Source organism: Aspergillus stella-maris, assembly GCF_047715825.1.
Source record: "Aspergillus stella-maris strain CBS 113639 unplaced genomic scaffold BDV14scaffold_10, whole genome shotgun sequence".
In the NCBI taxonomy this organism is placed as follows: Eukaryota; Fungi; Ascomycota; class Eurotiomycetes; order Eurotiales; family Aspergillaceae; genus Aspergillus; species Aspergillus stella-maris.
Genome location: NW_027396804.1, coordinates 219,079 through 237,340, shown reverse-complemented (window position 1 = coordinate 237,340; position 18,262 = coordinate 219,079). Strand labels below are relative to the sequence as shown.

General features: G+C 52.1%; 8 protein-coding genes across 8 annotated transcripts; 4 read left to right on the top strand and 4 right to left on the bottom strand.

The window, feature by feature from the left end:
* Positions 1–167: 167 nt before the first annotated feature.
* Positions 168–1,711, top strand: BDV14DRAFT_197312 (FAD-binding oxidoreductase; the record flags this gene model as incomplete). Its single annotated transcript, XM_073772643.1, has 3 exons — positions 168–305; positions 363–1,518; positions 1,572–1,711. The coding sequence occupies 3 exons, from the start codon at positions 168–170 to the stop codon at positions 1,709–1,711; spliced, it is 1,434 nt and encodes a 477-aa protein (XP_073631044.1).
* Positions 1,712–2,000: 289 nt separating this feature from the next.
* On the top strand, positions 2,001–3,453 carry BDV14DRAFT_206744 (norsolorinic acid reductase; the record flags this gene model as incomplete). The annotated part of the gene is made up of 5 exons (XM_073774973.1): positions 2,001–2,125; positions 2,182–2,268; positions 2,355–2,435; positions 2,495–3,068; positions 3,145–3,453. The coding sequence occupies 5 exons, from the start codon at positions 2,001–2,003 to the stop codon at positions 3,451–3,453; spliced, it is 1,176 nt and encodes a 391-aa protein (XP_073631043.1).
* Positions 3,454–5,126: 1,673 nt separating this feature from the next.
* Positions 5,127–7,181, top strand: BDV14DRAFT_206742 (MFS transporter; the record flags this gene model as incomplete). The annotated part of the gene is made up of 3 exons (XM_073774972.1): positions 5,127–5,781; positions 5,845–6,443; positions 6,515–7,181. 3 exons carry the CDS (start codon positions 5,127–5,129, stop codon positions 6,860–6,862), a joined length of 1,602 nt encoding a protein of 533 aa, XP_073631041.1. The 3' UTR covers positions 6,863–7,181.
* On the bottom strand, positions 6,515–7,181 carry BDV14DRAFT_168242 (uncharacterized protein). The gene is made up of 3 exons (XM_073767816.1): positions 6,898–7,181; positions 6,736–6,797; positions 6,515–6,573 (listed from the first exon to the last, which is right to left on the bottom strand). Exon 1 carries the CDS (start codon positions 7,106–7,108, stop codon positions 6,914–6,916), a length of 195 nt encoding a protein of 64 aa, XP_073631042.1. The 5' UTR covers positions 7,109–7,181; the 3' UTR covers positions 6,515–6,573; positions 6,736–6,797; positions 6,898–6,913.
* Positions 7,182–7,251: 70 nt separating this feature from the next.
* BDV14DRAFT_197309 (Zn(II)2Cys6 transcription factor) lies at positions 7,252–9,263 on the bottom strand (the record flags this gene model as incomplete). Its single annotated transcript, XM_073772642.1, has 3 exons — positions 7,252–7,296; positions 7,356–7,476; positions 7,555–9,263. The coding sequence occupies 3 exons, from the start codon at positions 9,261–9,263 to the stop codon at positions 7,252–7,254; spliced, it is 1,875 nt and encodes a 624-aa protein (XP_073631040.1).
* A 347-nt stretch (positions 9,264–9,610) lies between these two features.
* Positions 9,611–10,397, top strand: BDV14DRAFT_197308 (GNAT family N-acetyltransferase; the record flags this gene model as incomplete). The annotated part of the gene is made up of 2 exons (XM_073772641.1): positions 9,611–10,073; positions 10,147–10,397. The coding sequence occupies 2 exons, from the start codon at positions 9,611–9,613 to the stop codon at positions 10,395–10,397; spliced, it is 714 nt and encodes a 237-aa protein (XP_073631039.1).
* Positions 10,398–10,443: 46 nt separating this feature from the next.
* On the bottom strand, positions 10,444–14,992 carry BDV14DRAFT_168237 (putative NF-X1 finger transcription factor). The gene has a single exon (XM_073767815.1). The coding sequence runs from the start codon at positions 14,557–14,559 to the stop codon at positions 10,819–10,821; it is 3,741 nt and encodes a 1,246-aa protein (XP_073631038.1). The 5' UTR covers positions 14,560–14,992; the 3' UTR covers positions 10,444–10,818.
* Position 14,993: 1 nt separating this feature from the next.
* Positions 14,994–17,452, bottom strand: BDV14DRAFT_168235 (uncharacterized protein). Its single transcript, XM_073767814.1, has 3 exons — positions 16,986–17,452; positions 16,783–16,905; positions 14,994–16,596 (listed from the first exon to the last, which is right to left on the bottom strand). Exons 1-3 carry the CDS (start codon positions 17,004–17,006, stop codon positions 15,181–15,183), a joined length of 1,560 nt encoding a protein of 519 aa, XP_073631037.1. The 5' UTR covers positions 17,007–17,452; the 3' UTR covers positions 14,994–15,180.
* Positions 17,453–18,262: the final 810 nt, after the last annotated feature.

Below are 18,262 nucleotides of genomic sequence, written 5' to 3'. Positions count from 1 at the left end.
AGCTAGCTTGATATGAATCCATCGAGGGCGAGGTCTCGTGGACTTCTGCCCCGATTATGGCTATTTGAGCACGTCAAGTCTCGCACTCCTGCTGTTCACGATGCAGTTCCTTAGCAATCGCCCTTCTCATCGTCCATCACACATTGCACTGCATCAGCCAGCAAACAATGGCCCGCAGACTTCCTTCTGACCTCATAGAGGATCTGAAGAAACGCCTTACTGGCAACGATCAGGTTCTCACGCCCGAAAGCCCAGGGTATTACAAGGCCCTCCAGCGCTGGTCGGACCTTGCCTCTAAGCAGGCTGTACGTTGCTAGCTCCTTTCTATTTCGAGTCTAGCCCACTTGGACTGATTGATATAGGGAGCTATTATATACCCTGAGTGCCCGGAAGATGTTTCCAGCGTTGTTGTCTTTGCTCAGCAGCATAACATCGACTTGGCTGTCAAGGGAGGCGGACATACTCCGGACGGGGCTAACTGCAGTGATGGTGGGATCGTGATTGACCTTGCTCGCATGAACAAGGTTTCACTCCATCCTAACACGAACACGCTCGTCGCCGAAGGAGGGGCACTCTGGCGGGACGTCAACAATTCCACCGCCGGAACAGGCCTCGCAGTCGTCAGCAGCTCCATTGGCACGACAGGAGTCGGCGGCGTCACCATCCAAGGCGGATACGGGTATGCTATTGGAGAGCACGGCTTGGCCATCGACAACCTCCTTGAAGTGCAGATTGTGATAGCCGACGGAAAAGTACTGCGCGCTTCCGAGAATGAGAATTCAGATCTCTTCTGGGCTGTTCGAGGAGCGGGGTCAAACTTTGGCGTCGTCGTTGAATTCACCTTTCGGACCTTCCCACAGCCAAACAAGGTCTTTGCCGGATCCGTTGTTTACACAACAGACAGACTGGCTCCAATTCTGGAGTCCATGCATGCAGCTCTTCAGTATGGCGATGGCAAAACTGCAGCACAGTGCGTGTTGTATCAGCCTCGTGACTCAGTCGAACTCATGCTCAACGTTGGTCTGTGCCATAACGGTCCGGAAGCCGAGTGCAGAGAGAGGCTGGCCAAGATGTTTAGCTTCGAGGCAGTCAGTGACAACATGCAGATGAGGACATACGAGGAGGCAAATGCAATGCTCGATTCCTTCAGCCCGCCAGGTGGACGGAAGAGACTCCTAGGCTTCGAATTCGTCTCACCTCTTCGGCTGGACTTTGTGCAGGATATGCTGAATGAGATCACGATTGCGTTCCAGTCTGAGCCGGATCTTAGGCGGACTTATATCGATATAGAATTCTGGAATATGGTCAAGGTATCTACGGTTCCTACCATGGCAACCGCGTTCCCGACCAGGGAGCCCACTCAGAAGGGGAGTATAGCCCTTGAGTACACCGATCCAGCCAAGGATGACGAGTACCTTCGGTGGGGGATAAAACTTAGGGACATGTTTCGAGAGGAACTTGAAAGATATGGCTTTAAGCCCAATCGGCATGTCTCTAACTTTACCTACTTCACGGAAGGTAAGTGTTTCTAATCCTCCCGGAAGCTCTATCCACTAATTCACCTGTCATAGCAACGGAAATGACAGTCGAAGATATGTATGGGGTCAACGCGGAGAGATTGTTGGAGCTGAAGCAAAAGTATGACCCCCACGCCGTCTTCAACAAGTTGAATCCTATTCGCGTTCAAGGATCGAAAAAGCCCGTGGATTAAAGGAGGGTGAGCTGTCCACCTTCCGCGGGCCTGTGAAACACCCTCGCTTATTATTGTTGGTTTCGTCTTCTATAAAAATGGAAAATTTGTCCCCGGCCAATCTCATGCTGCAGGGCTTTATAGACGAGTGTAACACCATTGCGTAGGCCCCCATGCTATCCTATCTACTCCATACCTACCTAACGATAGAAGATAAATGGATATTAATGAGAACCCTCCTCCCTACTCCTGTGAAAGCCCCTCACGCCAGTCCATACTGCCCTCCAGTATCAGCATTATATATTCCAACATGTCATTCTACAACATAGCCCCCAAGCCCAAGAGTGTTCTCGGCTACCACCGGGCCCTTGCACCCACGGCCGGTGTCAAAGTCTCCCCTCTATGTCTGGGATCCATGAACTTTGGGACAGAATGGTACGTCTTCCATATGTGTATTCTCCAACACTGTATTGACAAACCTATTACCCCAGGCAAGACTTTATGGGCGAATGCAGCAAGGAGGATGCATTCGCTATCATGGATCCATTTTACGATAATGGCGGGAATTTTATTGATACGTGAGTCTCTCAGAGGAACATCAAGTACTAGATACATAGAGAGATAATGGCCAACTAACTACTTGCTATGACTTGTTCTGTTGAAGCGCGAACTGCTACCAAAACGAACAATCAGAAGAATGGATCGGGGAGTGGATGAAGAAACGCGGAAACAGGGACCAGATGGTGTAAGTACTCTATCACACCCCAACCAGCACTGCATCCATTGATAGAGAAATACCACTAGCATCGCAACAAAATACTCCAACGGCTACCGCTGCGCGCACTTCGACACCGAACCCCTGCAATCAAACTACGTCGGCAACTCGATCAAATCAATGAACCTATCTCTCGAAGCAAGCCTCCGCAAGCTCCAAACAGGCTATGTCGACATCCTCTACCTCCACTGGTGGGACTTTTCCACCTCACTAGAGGAAATCATGCACGGGCTGAACGTGCTCATTAATGCCCGCAAGGTACTGTATCTGGGTATATCAGATAGCCCGGCCTGGATCGTTGTCAAGGCAAATTCCTACGCGCGAGCAAATGGCCTTCGTCAGTTCTCTGTGTACCAGGGGCTGTGGAATGCAGAGGCCAGGGACATGGAAAGGGAGATTGTTCCCATGTGTCGGGATCAGGGAATGGGTGTTATCCCGTTTGGTGCGCTGGGTTCGGGCAAGTTTAAGAACGCAGCTGCTAGATCTGACTCTGCTGCCCCTACTGGGTCGGGGAGGGGTGCTCAGATGTCGGAGAGGGAGGTTAAAGTCTCTGAGGTCCTTGAGTCGGTTGCTAAACGCAAGGATACGACTTTGCACGCGGTGGTATAATTTCCCCCCCAATCTTCTTTCACCATAATAAGCGTATTATATTGGTTTACTAACGTTAAGTATCCTCCAGGCCCTCACATACATTATGCACAAAGCACCATACATCTACCCCGTCATCGGGCTGCGCAAGGTCGAACATCTCATGGCCAACATCGACGCCTTAACCATCGACTTGTCCAAAGAGGATATGCACGAGATTGACGCCGCTGTCCCGTTTGATCCCGGATTCCCAAATAGTTTTCTCTTCGGTGCTAAGAGATACGACCTCACGGAGACAGCGTCGGATATCTGGCTGTCGGCATTGTCTGCTCATATTGACTCGGTGGCTCACCAGAGACCTATAAAAGCTCGTACTCGCGACGAGACACAGAGAGAATAGTTGGGCTTTGTTCAGGACCTGGCCTTGGTAGATAGATACGCCGCGGTTGGGGTGACGCCCTGATTCGTTGACCCAGGTCAGATGCCGACGCCTGTCCTGTCTACCTAGGTTGCTCTTCCTTGTAGTTACTAGAGCCTTTCAAGGGCTCTCTTTGGTTTTAATCCTTGGAGAATATTGAAGAATTCCTACTTGATGGCGACCGTCGTTGTAGCCAGCCCTGTAGGAGGCCAGATGCCTCTAGTCGACGCGAGAATCCACAACATATTGAACCCGGACGTCAGTTGTGCGTTCCTATTCTAGTCCTATCGAATATAGTTCTGGCATATTGGTAGCTTACCATCATTAGGTATGGTCTAGGCATGGATGCACCTCTAACCTTGCAAGGTCTTTCCTACCCTGGTTAATGAGAGAAAACAAAAACGTATGTAAGTAATGTGGTGACCTCTCAGACTGGGCAGCTTGGAGGGTGAAATACCATGAATCCTACCTAGATGAAAGGAGACGTTTTTGGCACAAACGGAGGTCTTTGTTGGAATGGCTGAATCACCGGCGTCTCCTTCCGGCCTACTATGCGCCTCAGAATGTCAGGTGTCACATGTCGCAAACGAGGTGTCTTCTTTCCTTTTAGCAAGACATCATGTAACAGACTGTGGGTTTTATGTACCGAGTGGAAGAGTAAGGGATCGGTGCTGCACGTCTGCTTGACAGAAAGGGCGTGCTTCTCGTAAAGGTATCTTGCGGTACTTGTAACGATGGTTATTAAGATGCAGACTTAGTAGAATGCTCATGCCGTGGCACTGGTAGTTTCAGGGGTTGGAAAGAGAGGTGAGAGGGTGATGGGAAGAAAGACAAAGAAAACGCGCAGGCCACTGAGACACTGCCAAAAGTACCTCCAGTCCGGTTTGCAACTAGGCACGATGTTTGCTTACAATTTGCTGCCGTCCGGCTTTTTCTTCCTTTCTTTCTGTGCCGTCTCCATTGCCATCTTCCACTCTTTACCGTCTTTCATTCAACTGTTCCCTCTCCTTGTCCCCCCTGATGCTCAGGCCAGACATTGTAGAATCCCCTTTGATCGTTACACGAGACTCCGTTAGCTCAGGCGTCCGCCTGAGATCTCTAGAGAAGGCTGCGCTCATGGCGCCGGCAGCCAGCTGAAAGTCGGCGCGCGACATAATCTGGCAAGGTAACCGCAAGTTCATCGAGGATCTTATTGAGGAACAAATCCTGTCTTGATGGTCAGTTTAGCCCTAATGAAAGAAGTTCGGCAGTACTGTACTAGCAGGAATAAGGCATGCCTAGGAGTGTGGTGATGTCCTCTCACAATGCCTCGCTTGGGGGAGGTATGCAGATTAGACTTAGGGTTCAAATGAGCGGGTCAACGCTCTGCCGGACTATCTAGAATCAACAAGATAAGTTTGGCATACCTGCATGGACATCGAATTGATAGCGCACATGATCGGAGTTGCCCTCGGACTTGTTGAGGATTTGGTTCGGACTTGCAAATGGGAATGAGATCATCTCCGGCTCCACTAGAGCTTCTGGAATTTCGCTTCGCAGGATTTATAACTCACTTCTTATCTTGGATTCTATCATCTTTCTCCGTCTCACCAGTTTCCTCCCAGTCGCTGCCGCTGTGCAGCCACGATTGCCCGGACAGCCAGAGTTACACCGGCATGGCAGCCCTAATCCAATACCGCGCTCTGCGCGCCTCCGTCCATAGCCATCTCCAAGAACACAGCACTCACCATGACCAAAAAGAGACCGAAAATGCGCCTGTCGCGGATTACACCTCCATCCCAGGAATAACACCCGACACAGACCACGCCGGAAACCCGTACTTCTGCGTATCCTGGGACAGCGCATCCGACCCCTTAAACCCGCAGAACTGGTCTACGCCGCGGCGCATCGGCGCAACGCTCTCCGTTTGCGCAATCGCCCTCGTAACTACAATGGCGTCTTCAATAGACAGCGCAGTCATCACGAATGCCGCGCACGAATTCGGCGTCGCGGAAGTAACAGAGTCCCTCGCGACAGCACTGTACCTTATTGGCTTTGGTGTTGGCGCGTTAGTAGCGAGTCCGTTATCGGAGATGCTAGGCCGGTACCCCGTTTACCTGGGCGCGCTTGCAATCTTCGGATGTTGGATTTTGGGCGCGGCATTGGCGCCGAATATTGGTGCGCAGTTTGTATTTCGTTTTTTGGCGGGTCTTTGTGGTGCGGCGCCTTTGACTGTTGCGGGGGGGTCGGTGAGTGATGTCTGGAGTACGCTCGAGAAGACATTTGGGTTTCCCGTGTTTGCGATTCCGGGGTTTGGAGGGCCGATCCTGGGTATGTACTCTCCCCTAGCTCTAAATGCCCTCTACTCTGCGGGTTGATGCTAATGTATACCAGGACCCGTCGTCGGCGCATACATAGGCCAAAGCCCCGCGATATCCTGGCGGTGGACCGAATGGATCATGCTGATCTTCGACGGCCTAGTAATAGGCCTAATCATCCTCTTCGGGCGCGAAACATCCGGCCCCAGAATCCTCTACTACAAAGCGCGCTTCTACCGCAAGCTCACAGGCGACAGCCGGTTCAAAACAGCCGAGGAAGCCTCCGGCGCAGAAGACACACTCGCCGTGCTGAAGCGCCACTTCTCGCGCCCCTGGATCCTCCTCATGGAGCCGATTGTTATTGCCTTTACGTTTTACTTGACGGTTGTTTATATCGTCCTCTTTACCTTTTTGGACGGGTACCCTACTATTTTTGGCAAGACGTACGGGATTAATAATGGGTTGACGAATATTTGTTTTCTGGGGTTATTTATTGGGATCCTTTTGGCTATGTTTATTGTTCCGGTTTTGTATAAGAGGACTGCGGAGCAGTTGGCGCGCGATAACGATGATGGGTCGGGGAAGATGCTCGATCAGGAATCGAGATTGTTCTTTGCATTCTGCGGCGCGCCTGCTGTGCCCATTGGTCTTTTCTGGATGGGGTGGACTGCTTATGTATGCCCCCTTCCTTCTCCCCCTCCTTACCGTATTCCTATCACTCTTTGCTAACATGATGTTCTATCCAGCCCAGCATCTCAATCTGGTCCCCCCTGGCATCCTCCCTCCTAATCGGTTTCGGCATAATCTGCATCTTTCTGTCAGCATACATGTACACAATCGATTCGTACGGGCACTACGCGGCCTCCGCACTAACATTCATCGCGCTCGTGCGGTACCTAGCCGCCGGCGGGATGACGGTCGTCGGGATCCCAATGTATAATAATCTCGGCACGCACTGGACGCTTACGATATTGGGGATTATTAGTGCTGTTGCGGCGCCGATTCCGTATGTGTTGAAGAAGTGGGGGCCTAGTCTTAGGAGGAGGAGTCGGTGGGCTATTTCTAAGAGGGGGGTGATGGGGGAGGGGGTTTGAGGGTGTTTGGTGAGGGGGAGAGATTGGATATTTACCTGCCTATCTACCTGCCTAGGGCCGAGGAAGGAGATTCAAGTTGGTGGAGGGGGTTTGTTTGATGGTGGACAGGTGGGTGTTTGGCTGCGGTGAGGGCTTGTGGATGGAATGGATGAATGGATGGATACAAAATTTCATGCTGGAGTTACAAAATATGTAAAGGACGACGTGGCGGCGGACAGTATGATAATATGGGAAGAGAACGGGCATGGCCAACGTCAGGAGATCCGGGTGATGCTAATGAATAGACTACTAGACATTATATAGACCCTTATTACTAGACACTCTAATACTTATTTTTAGATTCATAGATCCTAACAAAGTGTGATCCCTTTACTGAGTCTTGCAGCTAGCTAACCAAGTGCCTCGTCTACATTCAAAACACCATCCCAATAATTCTAAGCGTGCCCAAAACTATTAGCGAAGGCCATACTGTAGGTAAGTAACAATAACTCACCCAATTGATCGACTCCGAATTCAACCACTGCACAGAATCAACCCACTCATCAAAAATATTCCCAAACTGGTTCGACCCCGCGGGATCAGACCACTGGAAGTTATCCGGCGAGAGCATCGTCCTGTCCATCATCACATTGTCAGCATTACGCCCAATCCAAATACAGGTACGATAAAGTAAAATAGGGACGGTAACGCACTGAAAATGCCTCAAAATTGGATACGCCTTCTTACAAATCGGGCTGCGGTCCTGCAATTTCTCTACTCGGAGTAATGCCGCGTCAAAGGATGCACGGTATGGCGCTGGATCCGGATCAGGACCAGGGTTGAGATTGAGATTGCCGTTCTTAGTTGCGGCTTGGTCGAGCAGACATGATGCGAGCGCTACGGCGCCGTGAAGGGCATATGAGCTCGTCATGCCGTAGACGTTCCAGCGGTAATGGCGCAGACGCGGGTTCTCGCAGAATTGCTGGTGGAGATTTAAGAGGGCGGCGCCGGAGGAGATGCATTTTGATCGGGAGGCGGGGCGGAATTTGCTTGATGTGGTGGAAGAGGTAGTGTTTGGGCTGGAGCGACAAAAAGGTCGATGGATGAGGAGATACAGGTGGTTTGCGTACAGCTGCAGGATACACCAAAAGGCATAGCTAGATGCGTCGAGGAGGTTTGGGCGGCCGTTTGATAGGAATGTTGCGTCCCAAGCTCTCTGCTCGGATGCGATTTCGGCGTCGAAGAGGACCAAGCTTTCTTCGTCTTGGGGTATTTTGGATAGGTAGGTGCAGATACGGTTGGATAGTTGGAAGAGCCGAAGCTTGTACATCATCACGGACATTTGGGTCGGCTGGCTGGATGGTCTGAGCACGACTCGCTCTGTGATATCTTTATCGTTGACGTCTGCTGGCATCACCGCGGGAATGTTTGTGAGCCACCCCATGTTGATGTCTCTGTGCATGATTGCTTGGTAGGTATGGAGTAGCAGGATTCCCGCCCAGCAGCGCCGTCGCCGTTCAACTTCGATGCAGTTCATGCCGCTAGGCGGTTTGTCTACATTGCACTGTAGGGCTATCCCGATATTCAAACTCATTCCCAGCAAGACCCAGCCTCGGTCAACGCCTTCATCGTGACTGATGGTATAGATCAGGATAAGCAAAGCCTCGAGCGTGTTGAGAGAATGATTGATAAGAAAGTTATCCTGCGCGAGACAGACAGTGGCAGCTGTCCGGAATCGACACGACAGGGCAGCGGTATTCTGCACATCCGGATCAGACCATAACTCCGCCAGCATAGTTCCATCATTTTCAATAGAGAGCACAGCCATGGACAGAATAGCAAACAAGAGAGCAAGCCATGATGGTTGGTAGTTATTAGGGTTTGCTTTGAATGCGTAGTATTGGCGTTCGAACGCCGGCCCATGCAGAACATGGAAAAGGGGACTCAGCAGGGTGAAATACTGAGTAATCAAATATTCGCAGCAATGCCAAGGCGGGAGTCTCTGAAGTAGTTCTTCTCTGCTGATCTTAGGGCCGAAAGCGAAAGGGAAGGAGAATTTGTCGCCGTGATCGCCGTCGACGGAGGCGATTCCCGGACCGGCACGCGCCACATGCTGTACTGGTCGTTCAAAGACAGCGTCCCATCGTGAATGGGGTAGATCATCATAAACTGATTCTGTTGATGGGGGTAGACTAGCCGCAGCAGCAGTGGCGGTGCTGTTCAATGGCGTGTTAAAGTCCGTAGAACGTAGGCTGCTCGGTGTTGCTAACCCAGGCCCGGCCTTGTAAGCGTATGAGCAAGAGTCTTCGCAGGCGCGGTACTTGCACGAGGAGCAGGGAGATTGTCGATCACATTTTAGCTTTGATTTCTTACATGGATCGCAGCTGTATGTTTTTCGAGATTTCCGGGTATTCGAAGCCATGGGCGAAAGCTGGACTTGAACAGTCTGACATCGGATTTGTTCGCATTTATTTCCAGTGACGTCGGAGTTGGCGAAAGTCTTTCGGAGATGCCTCAGGCCATTGTCGGAGTTAAAGATGACTAACCCTACTTCTGCAGAGATAAGAACCACGCTGGCCAGCCAGGTCTGTTAGCCTCAAGACCAGTTTGGTTAGATTGTCTAGCTAGGTAGATAACTACTCTGTGATCACTTGCTGAATAATGCCACCAGCTGCTTAAGGCAATCTGTCATCTTGTATCCTCAGTTAAGGAAATGGAAGACAAAACCTGTATCCAAGAAGCAGAACTCTACAATCCAAACAATACATAATGACACAAACCTGGACCCTCTCACCCTGCACAGTGAAGGACGGCCCAGCCCTAGCAGCCAACAACATCCCGGCCTTCCACGACGACCCAACAACAGCATGGGCTCTCCTCTGGTCCAGGGAAACAGAACTAGACTTTCTCGTTGAACGGGCTGCAATGCGCCAGCCGAGGAATCTTCTGCGTGATCGGGAGATTATGCGCCATCAGAAGGCTGTTGATTCTCGTACTGGGGAGATTGTGGGATATGCGCGCTGGGTCCTTCCTAGCTCTGGCAAATTTCCTCAAGGAAGTATACCCTGGCAAGAAGCTCAAGTCCCACCCGTCAACGCCGACGAAGAAGCACAATTCGCAAAGCAAGCTGAGACCGCGTGGTGGAGTCCCAGAAGTGACATGATGAACATGGACGATGAGATTCAGGCGGCTGTGCGGCGGTATATGGCTGATCAGGATCAGGGATATATACGTGAGCTCCACTGGTTCCTCATGCTCTCCTTCCTGTCCACTAGATGAGAACTCACCTACTTACTTGAAACCAGAACTCGAGTACCTAGCCGTACACCCCTCCCACCAAGGCAGCGGAATCGGTACATCGCTCGTCAAAAGCGGGTTGAGCTTTGCAGATGAGCATGGCGTTCCTGTTTATACTATTGCGTTTAGTTCTGGGCGGGGTATATATACCCGGCTAGGGTTTAGGGAAGTTGCGCGTGTCGTGCAGGATCTGGCTCCGTATGGTGGGGAGGGTCAGTATGCGACTTTTTGTATGGTTATGGATGGGGGTGGTGTTTAGATATATTTATCTACTTGTTTTCTGCTATTATGAGATGCTGGTGTTTGGGTTGATGAGTAGTCTTTGTACAAGAGTTAAGACTGTCTAGCTCTATTGCATATAGAAGGAACCTAGGGCAATGAATGATGGATGTCTTGTCTTTAGATCTCATTATTCTGGAATCCTCTATAAAATATGGTGGAAATGTAATGTAATGCAATGCAACTTTTCCTACCCGATGCGATGCGCCACCTAAAGCAAGAGATGTCATCAGATGAGACAAAAGGTGAATAACGCATGCGCTAGACCCGCTATGCTAAACGAGCACAGTATGCGAAGTGAGACACTAAAACATATTATGAACAAAAATCAGAAAATGCAAGAAAAGTCACCAGAAGATAGCAGGTACTCAATTCAATCATGAGCTCAATCAGTCATAGCATCATGAACTGGCCTCAGGCTGGGGCGCGGATTCAGGGGCAGATTCAGGCTGCGGCTCAGGGCCATGCGTGTGCCTCAGCGAAGCCGCGATCGCAGCCGCGATCGCAAGGTCCTCTTCGTTTTGGGTCTGAGGCTCCGGGGTCCCCATTTGCGTCACCGGTTGGGTTTCTGGCTCCGTCCCAGTCTCCGCCTCTGCACTTCCAGAACCTGAAGCCTCAGCACCCTCCATCTCCAACTCCTTCGCCTTTCGTTCCTCTTCCTCTTTCTCCTCCTTCTCCTCTTCCTCCTCCCAGCTATCCGCGACCTCAGCAGGCGACGACGTCCCAAGTCGACTCTGACTCTTCGGTGCCTTGACACCAGACCTCAAAACCAGCTTCTCCTTTTTCGGGATAATACCGCTTCCGTCGTCATTCAGTGCAAGAGCGGAATACAGTGATCCGGACAACGAACTGGGTGTTCTCGAGGGAGGCGTACTCCTCGCACTAACCTGCCCTGAGCGCTTAGAGGCAGCAACCTGCGCCCAACCTCCGCCTTCTGACGAGCTAGAGCCAAGAGCAGCTGATTTCGCTGCTTCACGCTGAGCCTTCGCTTCAGCCGCAGCCTGGCGCTGAGCTTCGCGCTCTTTGGCTCGATGGCGTTCGCGGAGCTTCACACACTCGGCTACGCTCATACCGGCTATACCGATTGAGATGCCGTTCCCGAGACCGAAGGGCGGAAGCGTCCATGTGGTGGGTTTGAGGACAAAGACGTGTCGGTGTGGCTCTGGGTCGAAGGACTCGGATGAGAAGCCGTAGTCTGTTGCTAGGGAGTGGATGAAGGCTCGAATGCCGGATTTCGCGGGCTGCGTGCGGACGGAGCGTTGTATTGGGTTGGGGTTCGTGGCGAGAGAGTGCAGAGTTGCTTCGTGGGATTGAAGTGTTGAGAGGGGTGATGTGGATGAGAGACTAATGTACATGTCTAGTGTCTCGGAGGAATAAGGAAGGTTCGTGGAAGAAAGCGCGGTCTGCGCAAGTGTCGAGGTTGGGTTGATGTCAACGCCCAGCGCGGCAGCAAGAGAGCGGTTACGCTCGAGGCGCGCGCACTCGTCGTCGCATGTTAGTGGCGCGAGTGCAGGTAAACGCTGGGGCTGCTGGAGCTGGCCTCTGGATGTTACGGCTTTGGCAGCATTACAGCGGCGGTCCTGCCTTAATCGACCACAACCACATGTCACCGTGATTGTGGACGTGCAAGGTGTCTTCTCCGCACAAGGGTAAGGGGCGTGACAAGGCTCAGTGCAAGGGTGTCCGCACAGCGACTTCGTCTTCCCGCATGCCTGTTGACAAGGCTGGGTGGCGTCCTCGCACTCGCCTGGCCGATGGCAGTTCTTCTGACAGAAGTGGGAGCCGCATTTCAGCGGTGCACCGCAGATCTGCCCACATCTTGCATCTGCTAGCCAGCAGGGTACGTTCTTCAGCGTCCGCTTGCCGCAAAGGCACACCTTCTCTGTTAAAAAGGGGCACTTGGGACAAGCCTCCTCGTCGGTATGACAGTTATGCGCCGTCTGAGGATGTCCACACGGCTTGGGACGCTCGCAAGGGAACGAACAAGGTGGCGGTTGAGTCCCGCATGGCAACGGCGGATACAAGATCGATCGACCGCAGTTGCAGTGTATCTCTTCGAAGATCGCCTCACGGCAGGTATTGCATGGACCCTTGTGACAGATCTCCGGGCATGTATGGCGTCCGCATTTCAGCATTCGGCCACAGATCCGGGTGCAGATGTGCTCAGCCTCTACGTCCTCGTCAGTAGGACGGAGGTGAGACTTCATTTTGCGACGGAGCGCCTGTCGCTCAATCGCTTTTTGTTCGCCGGGGCAACATCGCTCGGCACAGGCGTGTCGACCGCAGTGCAGGCCTGCCTTGCAGACTCGGAAGCACTGAGGAGGTTCAATTCTTCCTTGGTGGCAAACGCTAATGAAGGAGTTGCGACCGCAGCGGCAGTCAATCGAGACTTTCTGCATGCAGGCACCGCAGGGTCCAGTATGGCAAACCTTCTCGCATGCGTGTCCACACGGTAGAGTCTTGCCACACGCTTCCAAACAGTTTGCAATCGGATCTTCACATGAAGTTCGGGGGGCGTATCCTGGAATGTCGGCGAGCAACGTCTTCCCGCAAGGACAATGCGAGACAACGTCTGGCGATCTCGGACAATGAGCCGCCTGCGAATCCTGGGGATGACAACCTTTCTGGCAAAAGTGAACACCACAATCGAAAGGACGACTACAGGAGTCTCCGCAGCTAAAGCACCCCGTCCACTCTTCCACATCTCCACCTTCCTGCTGCAACTCGCTTTCCAGCTCTTCGTCCTTTGAACTACACAGCATCTCAGTCTGCACTTTACCACAATAACACCGTGCGTCAATCTTCACCTCGCAAGCACCGCAAAGACCCTCATGACATGGTCTTTCGCAAGTATGCTCGCCGCAAGGCAGAAGATCACCACAAATCTCCCCGCAGCTCCATCCCCGCTCGTAGTCGGTATCCTGGCAGCGCTTCGTAGACGAATTCCTCCCACAAAAACAATCCTGAGTCGGGCCCATCGCTGTACACGGTGAGCAAGGTCCAGCATGACACGTCGCATCGCAAGGATGAGGACACCCTTTTCTCTTCCTTGAGCAGGTCTGTCCACAACTATGAGGGGGAAGACCAGGGAGAGGCCGCGGGTCAACCTCCTTCTCACACCAACATGTATAACTCTTCGGGAATACATCCTGCGCAAGATTACAACCCGGGCATCTCCACGCTCGAGGCCCACTACTTTCACCATCTTCGCCTACTCGTCGCGCATCCTGCGCCGCGGCGCCCTCGTTCTTCGACCACTTCTTCACACAGCTTAGATGAAAGACGGTCCAGCAAAGCCCGCACGACCAAACGCGGGACTTCCTCCCTATCTCCACCGTACAAATCGGGCATTCGTACAAGTTGTGCGATATATCCTCGTGGATCCTTGTAATTATGTCCTCTGCTTCAGACTTCGTAGTGACTATCGGCGCGCGCGGAGGTCGGGGATTCTTCGCTTTCGTCTTTCCCTTCGATTGTGATTGTGATGGTGGTTGTGACTGTCGCGCGCCGGCATCTGAAGCTGAAGATGCCGCCTCGCCACCAAAAGCAGACCCAGGTACGAATTCCGGCGCATTAGCCCGCAATCCTTCATCGTCGCCATCCTGCCCATCTTGTGTCTGTATGTCGTCCTCCGAGTGCTGTTGGGACTTCGTCAATCGACCTTCGAACCTCCGTCGTCCATTCGATAATTGTGCCGGTAGTGCGGCTTGTGTCTGAGCATGGTCGCCACCCCGCGCTGTGCGATTCTGTCGGTGCCCTTCACCAGACGGCGTACCCACACTACCCCGTCCACCCCGTCGTCCTCGTCTCGGTCCGCGCGGCGGTCTCTGCGTATTCGATGGGTTCGAAGATTGTGCGTCATTTGTGTTCGTAGCTGTCGTTGTCGTCGGAGCAGCTTGCGGAGTTTGCGCTACCGGTGCAGATTGCTGCTCGGAAGCTTGCGACTGCTGTGTAGGTCGGTTCGCATTCCCTCTTCTCCCCCTATTACCCCGTCTATGATTCCTTGGAGCTCTTGGGGCATTATCGGGGCCAACGGCTGGTGTTGGCGCGGGCGCGGGCGCGGGCGTCAGCGTAGCGGAGCTCATGTTCAAGTTGGGTGCGGGCAGATTATCGGAAGTTGGGAGCGGCGAAATCGCACTCATGAGAAGCGAACTGGAAGCTTGAACGCTGACTGGGAACCTGAAATACAATAGAATTAAGAAAAGAGCGAAATGGGAAAAGAACTCGAAGAGTCCCTGAGGCAGGAAGCAATGCCTGAGGCGAAAGAAGAGAATGGAAGAAAGATCGGAGAAGGTGAATGTCCCTGGCGGGGTCTTATTAAGTGTGGCGAGATATCTTACTGTGGCTCTGCACTGGGCCTGCTCTCTATGGTTTTCACGTCCTACTTTAGAATGTTACTTAGCTGGTTATTATTTCTCTATTCTGCTGTAGTGAAGCAGTTGATTGTGTCTCAGTCATACATTAGCGAGGCTGGTTGCTTATTGTGACTCATGAAGTGGTGGCTTGAGTCACTATTACTCATACTTCTCTGGTGGAACCTGCGATACGAGATGAAGATCTTGATTGTAAGGATGAACTCATATTAATCATCTGTAAATCTGTAAATCTGTACTATGTAGAAATAAGCAAATATAACAGCCCTAGCCATCGTCGCTATGCGGTCCCTCAACTGGAGGACAACCGGAATAATGCAGAGAGTCAAGATAAAGATTAAATCAAACCAAACCGCCATGCAAAGAATATATGCCAATGAGTATTAAGAATTAGAAAAACAACACAATCTCTCCGCGGTCGTTTTGCTTAACACGCAGTGTGCGCCACAGATCCTTCTCGTCGTCTCCTCTTTGTTCGCGGTCTGCCCGGCTGCGGCCTTGACCGCGGCCACGGTCGTTGTCATACTCGTCAGTGAAGTCCTTGTGGAAGCGCTTAAGGACTTTGTTGACTGAGAAGCCGCGGGAGCTCTCTGGGCCCTTGGTAACCAGAGACAAGAAATGCGAAGCCATCTGGCGCTGCATCTCGTCCGGGTGGTTTTCCTGTCGGTAGACGACCATATCGCCGCGTTCGTCGTCTCGTGGTGAGTATCCACGCTCGGGGTGTTCGATCTTCTTGAGGCGCCGCGAGGGACGGTCGCCCTCAGTCTGAGCGCTAATCTTGCGCTTGGTTTTCATGCCATCCGCTGGTGCAGGTTGGTCGCGAATCTTGTGGGTTCTCTTAGCCTTGCGAGGCTCGTTTTCGTTGCCATTAACACTGCTTCCGGATACGCTGGAGCCAGTGAACATGGATGAAACTAGACGTTCCGCGCGATTCTTGATCGAAATGCCCAACCCAGCGTCTTCCTTATCATCGCGCCGAGAGCGTTTGATGGGCGAGGACGAGGGATCTTGATACCGCCGGCGTGGGTTTTCAGAGTCATCGCCATCGAGAGAAGGTGATCGGAGCATGCGGTCGAGTCCACCTGTTAAGCCGGAGTGGCTAAGCATTGGTGTACCTGGGTGGTTCAACACGCTGGACGGAGCCTCAAGCATAGGAGTATCCGCGTCGGTTGGGTCGTGATCATCAATGTGACGTTTTCGCTTCTTCTCACTTGTCGTCACTGTCAAGGTAGGAGGTGACTTCTGTCGCTCTGAGCGTCGGCCCTTCTTCTTCTTTGGTGCGGGAGTCATGAACTCTGTCGATATAGCAGCAGCCTTATTGTTGGGGTAAGCCGGGGGCTCAATAGGACCGGCACCGTAGGAGAAACCGTGCTCCTCGTAGGCAACGTCATATTCCTTGCTGTCATCATCGCTGTCATCTGCCTGGGCGCGCGCAAGGGCCTGGGACGTCTCAAAAACCGAGGGAGCGTGGTCCTTCATTTGCATCTGCTCTTTTGGAGGGACGAGGGAGACCTTGGATGCATTCGGGGTCTTCTCATCAACCAAAAAGTCGAAGACGTTGAGCTTGGCGCCTTCCTGTGCCGGTTGTTTGCTTTCGTTCGGGGTAGGCGGGGTAGGAGCAGTAGGGACAAGGTTTGTTTGCGAATCGGGAGCGTCTTCAACGTATGGAGCACGATGACCGTTGGTCTGCTTGGTCTGCTGATTATTGTTCGTGTTGCCGTTATTGTTGTTGTTTTTGCGGCCGTTCTTGGATGGCTTCTCCTTGTAGAGCGCTCCTTGGTATTTCTGAGCTTCGCTCATGCATGACTGCGGGAGAAAATATGTCAGCCTCACTGTTCCCCGCCAAACGTTGCCATGCTAATTGGGTTTGTTGACGCCGCGCCATCATGCGCATAGCGGCGCGGCGATACGAATCAGATCCGTCGATGGGCCGACACCAACGCCCTTATCCTCCGACAACAACAAATCAAAACAAAGTGGTGTGTTCCGTACCGTATGAGATCTGTAAGACGTTCCCTGGAAATGGGTCATACAATCGATGCAGGTAAAGGTTGCGCCGCGACATTGGTTGCGATGGGGATCAAGCTTCTTCTTGGTGAGGACATCACCACAACCCTATAAACAAAAGGTGTTAGCGGTTGTTTTCGAGAGTAAATAGGCCTCTCAGTATTCTACGAAAGGCTCAAATAACTTACCTCGCACGAGAATGACACCATGTTGACAGGCCCCGCGGTAGTATAGCCGGCTTAGAACAGTGTGTCAGAGTTGAAATGAACTGAGACGATTATCGCAGTGTGCAAATAAGCCCCGCGATCTAATGAAAGCCTGAAATGCCTTGCGCAAGCGAGAGGAGGGCAAAAAACCGTGCGAATCGTCTTTGTTGACACAGAAAACCGAGGCAACCTAGCAGGCACCAGTAGTAGGAAGAACAACTAAGATAGTGTCGGAGAAAGCGCAGAAGACCCAGGATATCCACAGATAGTCCAAAGTCCAGCGACAAGTCCACGCAAGAATCTCCTGTCAAATTCGCAGTTTTGCAGGAATCTTTTCGGCGCGATCAAAAAATGCACGGGAGAAAGACTGAGAATCCAAGTGGAAACAGTGGGTAAACGGCGCTAGACCTGAAGGGGACGAACAGGATCAGCAGTTGATTGCCTTGCTGCCTTGGAAACCAGGCGCTTAGGCCCACTGCTGATCAGGTTGGCTGACCCCGGACTGTGACTGTTGAAGATGCAGTTTCAGATGTTCAGCTCTTCCTCATCAGTCCATACAACAAATGCCAACGCTGTCGCAACTCGCCCCTGATACTCGAGACGCTTCCTTCTCTTACTTACTACACTCCACAGCATCGCTCAGCATCGCTCCAATCCCTCTCCTTAGCGAGTCTGCGTCGTAAGCCGCAAGCCCAGCGCCAACGGCATAAAGCATCCATAGTGCTATTGGCCTGCTCACAAGACCTCAAACATTTACCAAATGGCATTTACAATTACGGTTAGAGAGCCAGGGCCACACTGCAGATCAACGGGTCCGTCCTGATGGGGGGTGGGCAGTGCGCCAGTGCCGTTGTGGATGGTAGTTCTCGTCCACAATCTCAAGGTTCAAAGACATGAGCCTGTCAGGAGACTCGGTCTGGCGCGCACTACACAGAACACGGCCAAAGGCTAAGGAAGCATAACGGGCTATTGTTGCGGTCCGCCCCTACCTCTCGAATTAGTGCGGCGCTTATGGAGGGGTTGGTTGGTGTAAGGGCTGTGTGTGCTATTGATATCTTGCGCAGCCGCTGGGGTTTACTAGTACGAAGTATATCTTTCCGAGGCACTTATACAGTGGCGACTGGCGAGATAGGGGCTTGCTTTTGAAAGACTAATTATAGCATTCAGTTGAAGTACTGGTTTCTAGTAAACCGTACTAGATATTCTATGTGTATGATTACGCAGTATTGATATGCGACAGCTTGAAAGACTGCCCGAAC